Source organism: Crinia signifera, chromosome 2 (genome assembly GCF_055691185.1).
Source record: "Crinia signifera chromosome 2, ASM5569118v1, whole genome shotgun sequence".
In the NCBI taxonomy this organism is placed as follows: Eukaryota; Metazoa; Chordata; class Amphibia; order Anura; family Myobatrachidae; genus Crinia; species Crinia signifera.
In genome coordinates, this window is record NC_139218.1 from 285,532,401 (window position 1) to 285,550,362 (window position 17,962).

The 17,962-nt window shown below is 41.1% G+C and overlaps 1 protein-coding gene across 1 annotated transcript in view; it reads left to right on the top strand.

Annotated features, from left to right (window-relative positions):
- UGGT2 (UDP-glucose glycoprotein glucosyltransferase 2) overlaps positions 1–17,962 on the top strand; it is a 290,033-nt gene that overhangs the window by 142,695 nt on the left and 129,376 nt on the right. Inside the window, exon 21 of the mRNA XM_083168784.1 lies at positions 789–995. Within this exon, the coding sequence (XP_083024910.1) occupies positions 789–995 (207 nt within the window). The remainder of the gene's footprint in view (positions 1–788; positions 996–17,962) is intronic.

Sequence of the window (17,962 nt, forward strand, 5' to 3'; positions counted from 1 at the left end):
CCCCATAAAAAAAACCTCTGACTTTGTCCGGCATCCCGCACAGCTGCTGAACCTTGAGACTATTACATTTGGCCACTATTACATTTACTTCCTGTAATTTGACTTTGTACATCTACAGTTTACTGTATTTACTGTCTCCTATAATCCATTTATATCAAGGTAGCTACTGTATAAATGAGGTGTTAGGTCTGAAGGTGTATTGGTGTTATTATGCCTTTTTGTAGGTTTATTGAACAAGTTTACAATTGTGTATGGAGTGGTATATTGTCATTGGTGCTTTGGGTTAGTTGGGTTTGTGATGTTAAGTAAACAGTTAATGAGTAGCACCTACATTTATGCAAGAGCCAAACAAATGGATCATAATGTATGTCAATGTTAGAGGTTCGCTCAATGACTGAGCTTTTGTCTGCCATCTGTATGGATTTTGATTATTTACTTCCTTAGGTCTAGCCTACGGACATAAATATCCATATTTTGTCCTTGTCAGACCTATCCAAATCTTAGCCTTGGCAGACCTACCGTTTCCAAATCTTAGCCTTGGCAGACCTATCCAAATCTTTGTCTTTTATTATGAAAGAAAAAATTTATTGTTTGTTGTGGAGCATTTTATACAAATAAGCTTGCAACCTTTCCCAAACACACAATTTCTGCTTTTGTCTAGCTAACTGGTGCAGTACATGAAAGAAATAATAAAGCAGGGATTATTCTATAAGTAAAGATGATTTCAGTAGAAATTTTTTATTTTTGTGTCATGAAATGAAAGTCTATTTTTATCCATCATGTTTCAGAAAAAAAGCAACATTGCTCGACTTGGCATCATAAACAATCCCACCTCCAAAATGACTGAATATAATACAGTGATATCCCGTGCTGTATGGGCCACGCTTCTTACACAGAAAGGCCATAACATGCTGACGTTTCTTGCAAAGCTTTCAAAAGAAGAAACCTTGGATGCACTTTCTAAAGGGCAGAAAATAAAAGAATTCCTTGTTCCGGTAAGCAGACCTTTATTGCAGAGCAAGTTCTTGCAAGGTGAATGTATAGAAATTACAGACCTTCCTGCAATTCAATTAAACTCAGAAGCTAAATTCTTCTCTCCCCCCAGGAATTGAGCATAAACTAATTTAAATGAACAGCCTGTAGAGTGAAAACATGTGCTAAATCTATGCTATGGCATAAAATAACCATCTCTGCTTTAAATATATGGGTAAAAAAATGCAGTCCATTTTATGGTTTCACTCATTCATTTAGTGTTCTTTATTTATTACAAAATAGTTTCCACTCATTGTCATACTTGGATAAGTAATGTGACTCATGCAATATTGAGGTTCTGATCACTTTGATTCGTTCAAATCCTGTTGTTATAAACTAGAGAGGTGTTTGGTTGAAAGGTCAACCCCCAAATGGCCAATGTGCACAAGGTAAAGAAGGTGTAAATCACAGGTCTTCATCCTGTGGCCCTCCAGATGTTGTGGAACTACATGTCCCAGCATGCCCTGACAGTTTGGGCATGCACTTATAGGAAAAAAATGTGGCAATGCATGTTGCAACATGTAGTTTCACATCTGGAGGGCCACAGGTTGAAGACCCATGGTGTAAATAATACCCCTTTTCCACTAGCAATTTGGGTCAGACACGGTAATTTGTACCTGGATCAATACCGGGTTGGACCTTGGTTTAAGACACATTTCCACTACACTGCTACCTAGTAAATTGTTGAATCAGCCACGTTTACACTTAACCCATGTAAGCACATAAACATGTACAAATTGCCCCAGAAGCTCCAATCAACACTGTTTTTCAAGTATACCGGGTTGAGAGCATTTCCACTACCCCTGAACCCAGGTGGAAACCGGATCCAACCCTGATCATTACCGTGGGTTGGATTGCCAGGGAATCCAAACCGGGTTATTTGACAGAGCTTTTCCACTAGCAGAAAACCAGGGTAGATGCGCGTCCTCCGCTGAAATTACCGGGTTATTTCTGCTAGTGGAAAAGGGGTATTGGTCACTGGGCTTCCTAATAAATATTTCCTGTTAGAAAACTCTAGTTTTTTTTTACTAGGGAGAACATAAGGGAAACAAAATGTACTTAATCTGTGTTAACTGAAGGTGTCCATCACTGCTCCCAAAATTGTCTAAACTTCTACAGTATGTTGACCGTACAGAACACGCAGCAAGATTGTGGATTCCAGGGGGCAGAAACATCCACAATGCTTGTAAAATTAAGAAAAATGGTTTAAGTTAAGTCTCTATAATAAGACAAAGCGTCCTGTAAAACATAGCAGCATATTTCAGTTTAATATTAACATTGTTTTCTTCATTTTCACGTATAATTGTTTTGAATAATGTAATCTGCTAACATATTAATAAATGCCCACAGCTAATATAAGTTTATTGCTTTTAAGATATGTAAAATTGTAGCTGTAGAGTCTAAGTATGGAATTGATTTCACAAATGAGTAGCTAGATTACTTCATAAATGAGTAGACAAAAATTGTGTATTCTGCATTACTTCTGGTCTCTGACCCCTTCCTCAATACAAATGCTAATCAAGGTTCTGAAGGACTTCTTCTTGCCAATCAAAACCTAGATATAAAGTCATTTCTAGAATTTACATATAGATTAAAACTGGAACATATTATTTTGGAATTTAATTCAATGATACATCTCCTTTCAGATGTTACAGGGAATGTAATCTGTTTAAGACATTGTTTGCATAAACGTGTGCAGTGTCAGAAGCACATTTTCTCTAGGTGCTGCAGTAAATTTGGGTCTAGGAAAAATTAGTGCATAAGAACAGATGACCCAATTTATTAAATATTCTTGTATTAGGAGCAAACTAAGGATTACCCATTTTAACTCATGAATTGGGTCTTCTAATCTGTAAATACAATAAATATACATGCAGTGGCAAATGCAGGATTTTCAGAAGGGGGTTTCCAGAGGGGCGGAGCAAAGCACGGAGATGGACACTTAGGTGACCCAGTATATGCCGGGTCAGTTAAAGTATTATAGATAGACCAAATATATATAAATAATAATATTACACACACACACACACACACATATATATATATATACATACATACATAACAGCAGTGTAGACCCCTGGGCATAGCAATGTATTGGGGCCCCTACCGATCCTCCAGCGGTAGGGGTGGGGGGTGCTATGAGCGGAAGCTTTGATGTCCTGCGGGTGGTAGGGTATATTATATCAACCGCTCAGCATGTAGGGCCTGGATCAGTAATTTCCACTAATTACCCCTTTACTGCACAGATAATGGGAGATGGGGTGGGAGAAGGGGGCATTAGGCTGAATGAAGAGGCCCTGATACATAACTTCCAGGGTGGTGGAGGATGTTTAATATGCAGAGGAGGGGTGTATAGTGGAGTGGGCTCATTATTCATAATTTTCTGGTGGTAGGACAGCTTGCCTGACTGCAGACATCTCCAGTTCCCAGAAATAGATTTCTTAGATGTTAATGGAATTAAAAACTAGAGAATTCCACCTACCAAATGGTGCTGGGGACTAGGGGATCAGAGTTCAGGAGGTAGAGCAATCTGCCAACGAGTATATAAAACTACATACCAGGTGTGTGGAGCTGGAGCAGTAACCAGCTGCTGGAAGGCTGATATCTCTGGTTCTGGGAACAGTAGAGACAAGCTACTAGTGTCCATTAAAGGGGGAGAGTCCCAGCTTTTGGAATACCCTCAGAAAAACTCTAAGTCAGACAGAACCTTAAATATCTGACTGGGAATAGCAATTAACAGGCTTGGATGGGGACCACTGATTTGAAGTCAGATATCTCCGGTTCCCATGGGCCGATTTTTTAAATTCTTGTACCCATGGAAAGAGGAGACCCTCAGCTTTCAGCCTTGGACCATTAGACTCCTAGGGGGTTTTCTGGGTACTCAGAAACCCCCCCTGCGTGCGCTACTGACATGTTTAGTGTAATATTTAGTACTTGTCTAAATGTGCAAATCCGCTTTTGATACCCAAGTTTCCGCTCTGATTGCAAAGTATAGTCCTGATTAATTTATATTCTCTAATATCTTTAATAGTAAATAATGAGTTACTTGCACAAATACAATGTGAATTAAACAATTTATTAGTCGGTACAGGTTGAGTGACCCAAAATACCTCTGGTGCCAAGCATTTTGAAAATCTAAAAATGTTTCTGTATTTTGGAACATTTGCATACCATATGTTTATGTACCTTATACACATAGCCAGAGGATAATTTTTTATTATAAGTTTGTGCATTAAACAAAGTATATGTAGTAAGGAAAGTAAAGAAATAATTTCTTGAAATAAAACTATTGGTCTAAACACCCCACTAGAAATTTTAGGGTCATAACACAAAATGCGGGACAGGTGATCACTCAAAACATTCCTATTTTTTTATGTTTTTTTTTTTTTTTTTATCCAGTTACTGTATTTGCATACCATAAATGTTCCAAAAATGTTATTTCGTCAAATCTTCAAGATATGACAATATGATGAATACAATACACGTTTTACAAAGGGGTTTATGTCCAAGAGGGACAAAGAAAGGCAGAACCAAAAAGGTTTTTTGGGGCACGCTTTTAATGAATAATTTACAAGATGAATGGAATAATGATAAGATTAAAATATAACGTTTATTACACTTGTTAAGATAAAGGCGTCAGAAAGAATTTATTCGTCACTAAGGATTGAAACTGACAATGCTGAGTATCAAAAGAATTAATAATAATTCTAGATATAATAATTACACAAATACATATGTGAAATCACAAGCATAATGTCTAAAAGTTTCTTGCGAAAATGTTTGGTAGTCCGTGGACCAACCCCCACACCCTAGTCAATAGTATTAGATATAGCTATTGACACTTCATGTATTGGGTGAGTTTAGATAAGGCGTCATAAGTTAAGAGAGAGGCGCAAAAGATGCCGAAAGGGATAGAGTGGAGGGAAAATGCCCTCATGAAAACCAGATGCAGCTGTATCCCAATTAACTATACAGCACCGAATCTTCCCTACTGGTCCCCCAGTAGGTACTGATCCGGCCTCTCACTGCTTAGCTGCTGAGATCGGACGGGATCAGGCGGCACAGTGAAGTATGATCGTATCCGTAATGGGTTGTGAAGCAGGTGGCTGACATGCAGGACTGCAGGGCACTTCTGCTTTCCAGAGGGTCAGACAAATCACCTCCCTGTTGACATAGGTGACATTGCAGGGGGGGACCGGTGGCCCAAATGGATGAGAGAGTGACAGATATATGAGATTGAAGTTCAAGTGGTTTATGCGATACACAGACCCTTCTGCTATCCTACCATCATGGTGTACATAGGATGGAGGTTGAGAGTGATAATCTGTGTCTGCTCCCCACAGAGAGAGAGTCAAGAGGGAAAAGATAATAATAATAAAATGGATGTACCCCGTATTGGTGTCACACTTGTGTCAGTATTAATGGAAACTGACCAACTGCATAGACAGGGGGTTAAAGTATTGCTTTGTATAGACAAAAGGAAACAAAGTTCAACAGAAATCAATGTAACCCTGTCACCTCCCTGGTAGTAATTGACAACACACCGATGTTGGAAATTGTTATAGCATGTAAAATACCTTATGGCTTAAATATACACATGTAGCAGGACCATATCAAGGATTTAGACACAAGTATCTAATATGCAAAATCGCAGGCTGACACACCTTTTAAACTGCGTTTTTTTGCACGTTGTAAGGAGAACTGACAACGGGCTTATGATCACAACTATCAGAAGTCAAAATAACATTGTTACATGCAATGAAGCTAAAGATACATCTTGTGAAAACTCGATTAGTGCAAGTCTTTAACTCCATAAAGGTGACAAGATAATTGGTACGAACTACAAGTACGGCAAATAGATAATGCACAATATTGATTCTTGGTGCAGAAAGAAATGACCGCAAAATCTCACATAAATATATAGGATTTGTCAGTGCATGGTCAGCTGTACAAATGCCCGGTTTGGATACAGAGGTACCTGCTAGCGCTGTCGGAGCGCTGGTGATCAGTGTAATTGCTCGGCAGAGATCGCAGGTGACGCTGGGGTAGAATCTGTAGGAGACTCCGGCGCCTGTGTCCGTTGGACAGAGGCGGGGAAGCCGGCTCGCTCCGTGCGGCCAACTGTGTGTGAAGCCGCTGTGAGGAGGGAATCTATGCGCCGACACCAGTGTCCGTTTGGCGTCGGTCGGGAGACCGGCTACACGCCGTACGGACAGCTGTTAGGTGCCGGTAACTGCAGTAGAGTGAAGAAATGACGTCAGGGGGGTTGTCCCGGATAGGAAGACACGTGTTTCGCACTTAGGCTTGTTCACGAGTGACGCACTGGTGTGGGATTCACCTGGGCGTTAAATACGTATGGTGACCAATGGGAAAGGTATGGGATTGTGGGCGGGGGTCCCGTGAATATGCGGGAATTAAGCTAAATGCCTGGGCTGTATACATGAAGTAAAGAGGGAAGGGAAGGGGGACAGCGATGGGGGCAGCATGCGCCCCCACTTACGCTAACCTCTTCCTTGGGTGGTGGGAAAGGGAGTTTGTCTTCCAGAATGACGTCGATGTAGAACGCATCCACAGTTGGATGCGCTACATCGATGATATTTTCATCATCTGGAAGGGCACCGAGGCTCAACTGACGGACTTCATCTCCAGACTTAACATTAACAACCTCAACTTGAAGTTTACATATGAATTCAGCCCCAACAGCATCACTTTTCTTGATCTTCGGCTATATCGAGACTCTAATAATAAACTCAGCACAGAACTCTATAGAAAATCCACTTCAACCAACAGTCTGCTCCACAGTACAAGTTCACACTTTCCACCCACGGTCACCAACCTGCCCAAAGGAGAATTCCTGCGGCTACGCCGTAATTGCTCAGAGGACAAGATCTTCCATGAGAAATGCAGTGATTTAGAGACCAGACTCCATGAGAGGGGTTATTCTAAACGACTCATCAAAAAAGCCAGGAGATCTGTTGAGCATACCCCGCGGGAAACCATCCTCTTTAAAACTGATGACAAGAAAGAATCTACTCAGACAATTAGGATGGTGGGTACATTCTGCCACCAATGGAAAGAAGTGAAAAAGATCATTCAGGATCATTGGCATATCCTTCTCACTGATACTGATCTTGCTACCAAACTGAAACCAAAAGTGGACCTTAGTTGGCGGAGAGCACCAAATTTAAAGGACAACCTAGTACGAAGTCACTTCGTGCGCAATCAGCCCAAGATACCACAAGTCATGGGCACCCATCCTTGTGGTAGCTGCAAAGCCTGTAAACATACGACTAACATAACCACCCTCACCAACAAATTTAATGAACTTGTTAAAATTCAAGGCTTTTTCAATTGCAAAAATCAAAACATGATCTATTGTCTCGTCTGTCCGTGTGAAAAGAAGTACATAGGGATGACTTCCCGCCCTTTAAAGCTAAGAATACTAGAACACATGGGTTCAATCAGGAACGCCCCGAGGGACAAAACCAGAATGAAACAACTGACCTCCGTTGCTAGGCACTACATGCAACATCACAACTGCGATACATCTGGCTTACGTTTCTTCGGTTTGGAACAAATACACCTTGGCCGAAGGGGTGGGGACATCTACCAGGCCCTCTTACAGCGAGAGAGCTGGTGGATATTTCATCTAGACTCCATGTCACCCAGAGGCCTGAATGAAGAAATCAAATATAGTGCTTTTCTGTAGATTGCCTTTATTCCATAGGCTACCGACCCTCCCGGCTTCTTTCACGCATTTCCACCTAACTAACTGTCACAGTATCTATACATTAATCCATGTCTATCTTAATTACCTCTTGTTCTTATAATCATTCATCTATTTAATTGATTATTCATCCATATATTTAAGTTTGTACCGTTTCTAATTCCTCAATTCTTCATTAATTTACTAATTTGTTTAGGACTTTTTTGTACTGTCACCATCTCCTGAAATAGGTCACTACCTATTACACATGGCATATACAGGGTATACACCCTTTTTACCACTAACCATACAGGGACATGTTATGATGCCATATTGTGTAAACCCCATTAGGTTTCCCCTATCTTTGGGTCTATAAATCACCCCTTTTTGATACATGGCTCCCCATTAATCAGGGACATTATGCAGACTCATACATCACCCCGGCTACCATATCTGTTTCACGGCTACATCTCAGTAATTTGCCAGCCGTCATAAGTCATCCTGTTAACTACTATTATGCCTTTATGCGTATATTATTACACCTATTTTCTCTGCTCAGTTTGCCTCCAAGGGACAGCCACTTAACTTTCCGTTCATGCACTTAGTGGCATACAGGGACGTAATTGATCCTGTATCATTACCCCACCCAGTGTTGCCCCACTCAATATTTACCATCTAATATCGGTAATTTTGTATGTATATCGTCTTCAACATGACATTTTCCTTTTTTTCTACTTAATCTAGACACTCTGCATTTTACCTTGCTGTTCATCAATCGTGTCTCATACAAATTACCCTTTACCCCTTCCGATTTAGGCTTGTGTTCAGCATTGTACTAGTTACAGTACCTCCAGCCTACACATTATCGCATGCAGAGAGGGGGTTAACTGTTCATATGTGTTGATGCAAGATCTTTTTGCAGCGTTCTTTAATTCGTTTTTTAATTCATTTACATTTATCTTTATATATTTTGCAGTTTTTTCTTAAAAAAAACCCCATTTTGTCAGTGCTTATTCAATTTACGCCTGAGTTTAGCCAACCCTACATTCACTCACAATAATCCCTTCATCAGCTCTATTACCCGCTTGGGTATGTCACTTTACCCCTTTTGCGTCTTTTAGCTCTAAGGGCTCTTTACTTCATGTATACAGCCCAGGCATTTAGCTTAATTCCCGCATATTCACGGGACCCCCGCCCACAATCCCATACCTTTCCCATTGGTCACCATACGTATTTAACGCCCAGGTGAATCCCACACCAGTGCGTCACTCGTGAACAAGCCTAAGTGCGAAACACGTGTCTTCCTATCCGGGACAACCCCCCTGACGTCATTTCTTCACTCTACTGCAGTTACCGGCACCTAACAGCTGTCCGTACGGCGTGTAGCCGGTCTCCCGACCGACGCCAAACGGACACTGGTGTCGGCGCATAGATTCCCTCCTCACAGCGGCTTCACACACAGTTGGCCGCACGGAGCGAGCCGGCTTCCCCGCCTCTGTCCAACGGACACAGGCGCCGGAGTCTCCTACAGATTCTACCCCAGCGTCACCTGCGATCTCTGCCGAGCAATTACACTGATCACCAGCGCTCCGACAGCGCTAGCAGGTACCTCTGTATCCAAACCGGGCATTTGTACAGCTGACCATGCACTGACAAATCCTATATATTTATGTGAGATTTTGCGGTCATTTCTTTCTGCACCAAGAATCAATATTGTGCATTATCTATTTGCCGTACTTGTAGTTCGTACCAATTATCTTGTCACCTTTATGGAGTTAAAGACTTGCACTAATCGAGTTTTCACAAGATGTATCTTTAGCTTCATTGCATGTAACAATGTTATTTTGACTTCTGATAGTTGTGATCATAAGCCCGTTGTCAGTTCTCCTTACAACGTGCAAAAAAACGCAGTTTAAAAGGTGTGTCAGCCTGCGATTTTGCATATTAGATACTTGTGTCTAAATCCTTGATATGGTCCTTCTACATGTGTATATTTAAGCCATAAGGTATTTTACATGCTATAACAATTTCCAACATCGGTGTGTTGTCAATTACTACCAGGGAGGTGACAGGGTTACATTGATTTCTGTTGAACTTTGTTTCCTTTTGTCTATACAAAGCAATACTTTAACCCCCTGTCTATGCAGTTGGTCAGTTTCCATTAATACTGACACAAGTGTGACACCAATACGGGGTACATCCATTTTATTATTATTATCTTTTCCCTCTTGACTCTCTCTCTGTGGGGAGCAGACACAGATTATCACTCTCAACCTCCATCCTATGTACACCATGATGGTAGGATAGCAGAAGGGTCTGTGTATCGCATAAACCACTTGAACTTCAATCTCATATATCTGTCACTCTCTCATCCATTTGGGCCACCGGTCCCCCCCTGCAATGTCACCTATGTCAACAGGGAGGTGATTTGTCTGACCCTCTGGAAAGCAGAAGTGCCCTGCAGTCCTGCATGTCAGCCACCTACTTCACAACCCATTACGGATACGATCATACTTCACTGTGCCGCCTGATCCCGTCCGATCTCAGCAGCTAAGCAGTGAAAGGCCGGATCAGTACCTACTAGGGGACCAGTAGGGAAGATTCGGTGCTGTATAGTTAATTGGGATACAGCTGCATCTGGTTTTCATGAGGGCATTTTCCCTCCACTCTATCCCCCCTTTCGGCATCTTTTGCGCCTCTCTCTTAACTTATGACGCCTTATCTAAACTCACCCAATACATGAAGTGTCAATAGCTATATCTAATACTATTGACTAGGGTGTGGGGGTTGGTCCACGGACTACCAAACATTTTCGCAAGAAACTTTTAGACATTATGCTTGTGATTTCACATATGTATTTGTGTAATTATTATATCTAGAATTATTATTAATTCTTTTGATACTCAGCATTGTCAGTTTCAATCCTTAGTGACGAATAAATTCTTTCTGACGCCTTTATCTTAACAAGTGTAATAAACGTTATATTTTAATCTTATCATTATTCCATTCATCTTGTAAATTATTCATTAAAAGCGTGCCCCAAAAAACCTTTTTGGTTCTGCCTTTCTTTGTCCCTCTTGGACATAAACCCCTTTGTACAGCGTATCCTGCTGAACTTATTTGGGAGCACCACCAACTTGTAATACGTGATATCATACCCTGATTAGCTTTATGTTGGTTTCTTTCATGTCATATTGATCCCCTACCACCATTAACAGCCTGTGACAAACCCCCTCCTTTCCAAAAATACAATACACGTTTTACAGAATTAAAATAAACATTTAAATGATCAAACTATAAAAAGAAAAGATTACATTCATCGTGCTAATCCATCTGACATATTGGGGGGGATGGGTATATTCAATGCCAAAGCTATGACTGTGAGCAGTGCCAATAGCTGACCATCATAGCTCACGGTCAATATTCAACGGACCCCCCTTCACTGGCTGTTTCCACCTCGCTGGTTCTTTTCAGCGAGGTGGAAACGGCGAGTGCGACCATCAAAACGGTGAGGCTCGCCACTATATGCAGAGGGCTCGCTGCATTTGTGGGGAACCTGTATACAAAGGTTTTTTGGGGGTTCAATCGCACAAGGTCTAAAGAGTTGATTATAAATATTAGTATTCGGCCCCCTGTGAGTATAGATAATTTAGGAATGTAAATGGGGAAACAGGGGTGTGCTACCACAGACAAGTATTAACAGCTTGATTGGAGACATAGTAGGGACTGTCACATGTGTGGTGCACCAAAAGAGAAAAAACTTTTTCACAATAAAATGTACCTTTTAATGGGTTTACTTAAAACTGTGAAATATAACAAACTACATAAAACATTAAACAAAGTGAATACAGTGCATATTAAAAAAAACTGCCCGTGCGGTGCCTGCATGTACTAAACTCCTTATTGCGGAGATCTCCTTAATATAATACCTTCACCCTTTTATTGCTGATGGCTGGATTTGCCTATATACTCAATATAGCAGGGTTAATTATTTAAAGGTATATGTAGCGGATCAAGTCTGTGTCAGAAAGCGGCTGTGTCTGTGGTCCACGGAGATTAGTCTGACTTTAGACTTTTATATTGGAGATGGTAGTGTCAGTCAGTTTGTATTTAATGATTGACTTGTTGTATTTACTGGTTGGAGAGCTGAGATGCTGGATCACAGAGTGGGTGGTATCATCAGATCTCCTAGTGTGTGTATATAATTTGTGCAAACTTAGATTGGAGACCTATTCGAACACTGTTGTGCTTTATCAATATTCATATATAAGTATCCAATTATTATCATATAGCCTATGACCTGCCTTGGGGCAGAAACCCAGTGGAATCCCCCGTCAAATCTGGCTCTTATTCATTGTTTAGCTTTGCACAAAAGATTTTACAGTTTTGTCCAAATAAGACTTTAGGACATGAACTGATTAATCTTTAACCTAATCTCCTAATGTGTATGATACTATTTCAATGATGTTGCAATTTTATAGAGTTTTTATTTGTGGCAAGTTTCCACTAAATATAGCAACATGTTATATTCATGACAAACTTAGTGAACGAGTAACTTATTCAGCGGTATCGTGTCCCCATGCAGATTCAACATTGAAATGGCAGATCCGTGTAATACTGCCAGTTTCACTATATGATCAAGTGCCGTAAGTGTATTAAGTTACAGTGACAAGCACGTATATTATATTAGGTTGAATAGCAGATCTGTGTTTTACTGCAGATTCTACGGGGGACAGTACAATAGATATAAGAAATTAGCGTGCCGCTAGATTGTTTGGCACGTTTATGAATGCTGAATGAATGTAGGTTGGAAGGATCCCAGAGCCTACGTCCCACCGCCTTGGAGGTGCCGAACAACAAGTCAGGCTGTTTGATCTTAGCTGGTAGAACAGTATCATATAGTATGGTACATTAGAGTCCTTAAAAGGACTAAAATTGCAGACACAGACTGGAGTATATGGTACATGCAGCGCGGCCGACCGGCTATTATTGCAGGTTATTACCTGCTTATCCACTAGTCCCTATTTTTTATTGTATCCCTAAGATACACAAGTCCCTAATTGATCCCCCTGGAAGGCCCATAATTGCGGCACGGGGATCATTAATGCAACATTCTTCGGTCTACGTGGACTGCATTCTACAGCCTTTTATCCGACGCCATGACCGATCTCTATTGGACACTACATCTTTGCTCGTTAAGTTACAAGCTATTGATAAAATAGATGCCGATATATGTATGTTCTCAATTGATGTAGTGAGGCTATATACGGCTATCCCACATATGTTGGGATTAACGGCTGTGAGGCATTTTTTGTCACAACAGCCTGACTAGGACGGCCCTGAGATCAGTTTTCTGTTAGCCTTATTGGAATTAATACTCACTAGAGACTTTTTTATTTACAATAAAAAACATTTTTTTTTGGTGCAAACTTCTAGAGCTGCGATGGGTGCGGCAGTAGCACCATCGTATGCTTATATTTTTATGTTTCAATTTGAACAGGACTTTTTTTTCAGTAATCAATCTATATCTGGCAGAATTGTACATTATTTTCGTTATATAGACGATCTCCTAATCTTTTGGAGAGGCGATCCGTCTGATTTGTGCAACTATATCAATGCTCATAATGAATTGAATGGCCCCATTAAATTTACGTTTAATCATAATCCCACTATAATTAATTTTTTGGATGTGCAAATTAAAATTATTGTTGGTATGATTTCAACCACCCTTTATACCAAACCGACCGATAAAAATCTTTTATTACATTCCAGTTGTCACCCCCGTGCAACAATCAGAAGTTTGCCTTATTCACAATTTGTTCGCATCCGTCAGATTGTATCCGACCAGGCAATGGTTAATGAACAAATGCAAACCATGTTTAACCAATTCCTACATCGTGGCTATCTGGTGGATGAGCATTTAGCCGCTAAAGAAAAAGCATTATGTCTTAATAGAACTGATCTCTTGTCTTGTAAACTTAAAATCACTGATAATAAAGCTGTCATCCCATGGGTCAGTACTTATAACACACTGAGGGGCAGATTTATTAAGCTCGGTGAAGTGATAATGTGCCTGGTGCTTTATCACTGGCCAATCAGCTCCTAACTGTGAAATTACAGGCTTTGTTTGAAAAATAACAGGTAGGAGCTGAGTGGCCGGTGATAAAGAACAGACACTTTATCACTTCACCAAGCTTAATAAATCTACCCCTGAATATTAAAAGCATTGTTACCAAGAATTGGCCCCTCATTAAAATGGATAAAGAGCTTAAATTAGAATCTACCAACTTAATGCCTTGTAAGAGGTCGAGAAGTTTGCGTGATACTCTCGTCAAAACGAATATCTCTGTTGATAGCTCTAAATGTGTTGAGATACCTAAGAGATGCATTCGTTTCCGTGTGTCCTGTAGTTTTATGATTGCAGGGTCCAAATTTACTCATCCTCTCTCTGGCAAAATATTTCAAATCCGCCATACCCTTACGTATAACAGTAGATACACTGTGTATCAAATTATTTGCCCCTGTGGCTTGTCTTACATAGGCAAGAACGAGGGCCCCTTTAAGGACAGAATGTCCGCTCATCGGTCCGCTATTAGAAAAGCTATATCATCTGGCAATAGTGATCAGTGGGTCGCCCGGCATTTTGCTATAGCCCATCAGAATGATTGATCATGTTCCCCAATCTTAAAGGGGTGGTGATTGAGGGTTACAACTTCTCCTCTGTGAAGCCCAGTGGATTCAGAGACTAGGGACGCTAGTGCCCAGTGGCCTCAAAGAATTCTTCGGGTTATCAGTTCTGTTATAAGTTCATGTATGGTCATTTCTTACAAATTGTCCTATTGTTTGATGCCCAGTGTATTGTTTTGTTTGTTATATCAACTATTGTGATATTGTGTCAGTCTGTTTTTAAATTTGCTAAGTAACCATGATGATGGTACACATTTTTGTTGCACTAACGTCTATCACTGCCGCCGTGTAGTGTGACGTCAGCCTAGTGCGTTGACTGGCGGGATGTGTGGTCCCACCTGCAACGCAACGTGAACATCATGGGTGAGTTATTTAAAGCATGTTTATATCATTTTGTGGTTGTTGCCTAATGATGATATATTAAGTATGGAAACGTTGCAAATAAAGAAACCGTTTCATTCATTGGACGTGGAGTGCCGTTTATTGTCGCCTGCTATATATATCTATCAACAAAGGTGCAGCACTCCTAGCTAATTTGCAAAAATCACAATGACGCCAGATAGCAACAACGTTTAAATTTATAAAGTTTTCTTCAGGTTAAAATTTTATAAATTGAAACGTTGTTGCTATCTGGCGTCATTTTGATTTCTGCAAATTAGCTATGAGTGCTGCACCTTTGTTCTGGATTTTATTACAGTGAAATATATATATATATATATATATATATATATATATATTACATTATTATTATCAATTTCTTATATAGCGCATACATATTCCGCAGCGCTTTACAGAGAATATTTCAACATTCACATCAGTCCCTGCCTCAGTGGAGTTTACAATCTATATTCCCTACCACATGCACATGCACACACAGACATTCTAGGGTTAATTTTGTGGGAAGCCAATTAACCTAGCTGTATATTTTTGGATTGTGGGAGGGAACCGGAGTACCCGGAGTAAACCCACTCAAGCACGGGGAGAATATACAATCTCTGCACAGTTAGAGCCATGGTGGGAATTGAGCCCATGACCTCAGCACTGTGAGGCAGTAAAGCTAACCATTATACCATCCGTGCTGCCCTATAGATATATAGATAGATATTTCTATATAAATAGATAGATCCAAATCAGACGGCACTCCAAGTGAAAAAATAAAAACTTGCCCTGGTGCCCAAACAAAAGTATCCATACAAAGTTGAAGAATAATGGCACTCCAGTGGCTCAAACAGCAGATAAAAAGCGATTGTATTTAAGAAACAAGCTTTTGGGGTTTTACCCCCTTCATCAGGTTTACAATCCTACAGCAACAAACAGGTAACTTACCACATAAATACCCCAGTCAACTCACAACGCCCCTCACGCTGCACCACCAGAAACGGAAGCCTCAGCTCAACCCACTTCCTGGAGCTAGCAGCTGATAGTTGCTAGGCAACCATCCAGGCTTGCATCTCATTCACAGGAAGTCACAGACCGGCTTCCTGCAACCACAGCGCTGCACTGCAGATAGGGGAAGGAGGAGACCTGGGGGAGATCAAAGAAATGTAATTATTACATCATGAACATAAATCTTACATTACACATGACTTATATTCATACAATACTGTACATGCAACAAGACATAAAAACGCTGAACAATAAGCAGGACAAATAAACAATAGAGAGATCACATCAAAGCATTCCAGCTGATTTTTTCATTTAACCCCTTAGGATAAATGGTATCTAATTTAAAGATCCATCTAGATTCCAGCATCAATAAACATTTTGCTTGATCACCTCCTCGTTGTGATTCAATGACGTGATCTATCATGAAATATTTGAATGCGGATAGTGGGTTGCCTTTAGTTTTAAACTGGTTGATCAATCTCTGCACCAGATAACGACCAGTCAATAGCAGACCTATGCTGCACCATACGCTCACGGAATGTACAGGTGGTCTGGCCTACATAATAGTAACCACATGGACAAAGAATGACATACACAACATAAGAGGATTTGCATGTCAGAATATGACGAATATCAGACTCCTTAGCGGAGTGCGGATGGTTAAACTTTTTACATGTGACAAGATACCTGCATGTCACACAGCCCAAACAGCTGTAACATCCAGGGGGCTTAAAACGCATGTTACTGGCCCTTGTTACATCGAAGAGCGTTATATCCATCTTCATTAAACGATCCTTAAGGTTCCGGCCACGTCTGAATGCAGCCAATGGTCGAACATTACTGAATACAGGTAATTGAGTCTGATTTTACAATGGGCCATAACGCCTTAGAGGCATGATGAATTACAGGACTGGCCAGAGATTAGCTAGAGTGCGAGTCCAGGGTAATACATTGATGGTAGATTTAGAAGTGGATTTCAACAGCTCTGTTCTAGACATACAGATGGGGCAGGTCCCATCTTGGCTACCTATGGCGAGAGTTTCGCCAGCTGGCCATGGCTGGCCACGGCGCCCGCCATCGCAATACATTTTAAATGCTTGGCGATTCGCCGTGGCGTCTCCGGATGAGTGCAATACCAGTGATCATCCACCAGATGTCACTTTTGAAAACCTCTTTGCGCATGCGTAAAATTTATGCTGCAGCGCGTGCATGAAGCGCAGGAACTACAGTAAATAATTTATTGTCCCTGGCAAGCCTAGTCAGCGCCTCTCTCACACCGCCGGCACGAGCATGATCCCATCTCTTTAAAGGAGAGGATCATGCTGATGCGGGCGGAGAGGCGCTGCATTTGTTTGACACGAAGGAGCGTCTCTGACGGACGCTCTTGCGACCCAGTTGCACAGACGTTCCAGTAATGAGATGCTTTTGCGTCTGAGTTGTTATTATGGCAGGGTACTACAGTAAAGTACTTTACTACTATTATGCTTTGAGATTCCAGCAACACGGGGTCATACTCAAGATTAACAAATTTTAGAATAAATTGATACAACCTCTCTGAGATCATGGCAGGATTACTGATAAGCCTGGCCACCCTAAACATCTGAGCGGGTGGATTGTAGCGAGGTGTCGGCCCGCTTCCTGGAAGTTGAGGTCAGCATTGCTAATGGGGTCATGTCCGCCGATATTTACCAAAAGATGTTGACTGTAATACCGTTCTGATGGCCTTAAGCAAAAATGGTTCTGGCTCAACACCATTGTCACCAATTAAGAATTCAACTGAGGGTCCGCCATGGGGTTCAGAACCCAGCGCCCTACTTAATGCAGCAATTCCTCCCTCGTGGGGTATCACCGTGTACAGTGATGAGACGTCTAGGGATACTAACAATGATTCCCTTGGGATCTCTCCCAAATTAGTTACTTGGTCCAAAAATCAGGTGTGTCTCTCACATAATTGTCCATTTTCTGGACACATGGTTGTAAGAATGTGACTACAAAGATGGCCAAAGGCTGTAAAGCAAAGCCCGTTGCCGAGATAATTGGCCATCCCGGAGGTGCACTTAGTGATTTGTGCACCTTCGGGAGCATGTATAGTATTGGACAGATGGGGAATTCCACCGTGAGGTAATTGAAGATCTTATCGTCAATCCACCG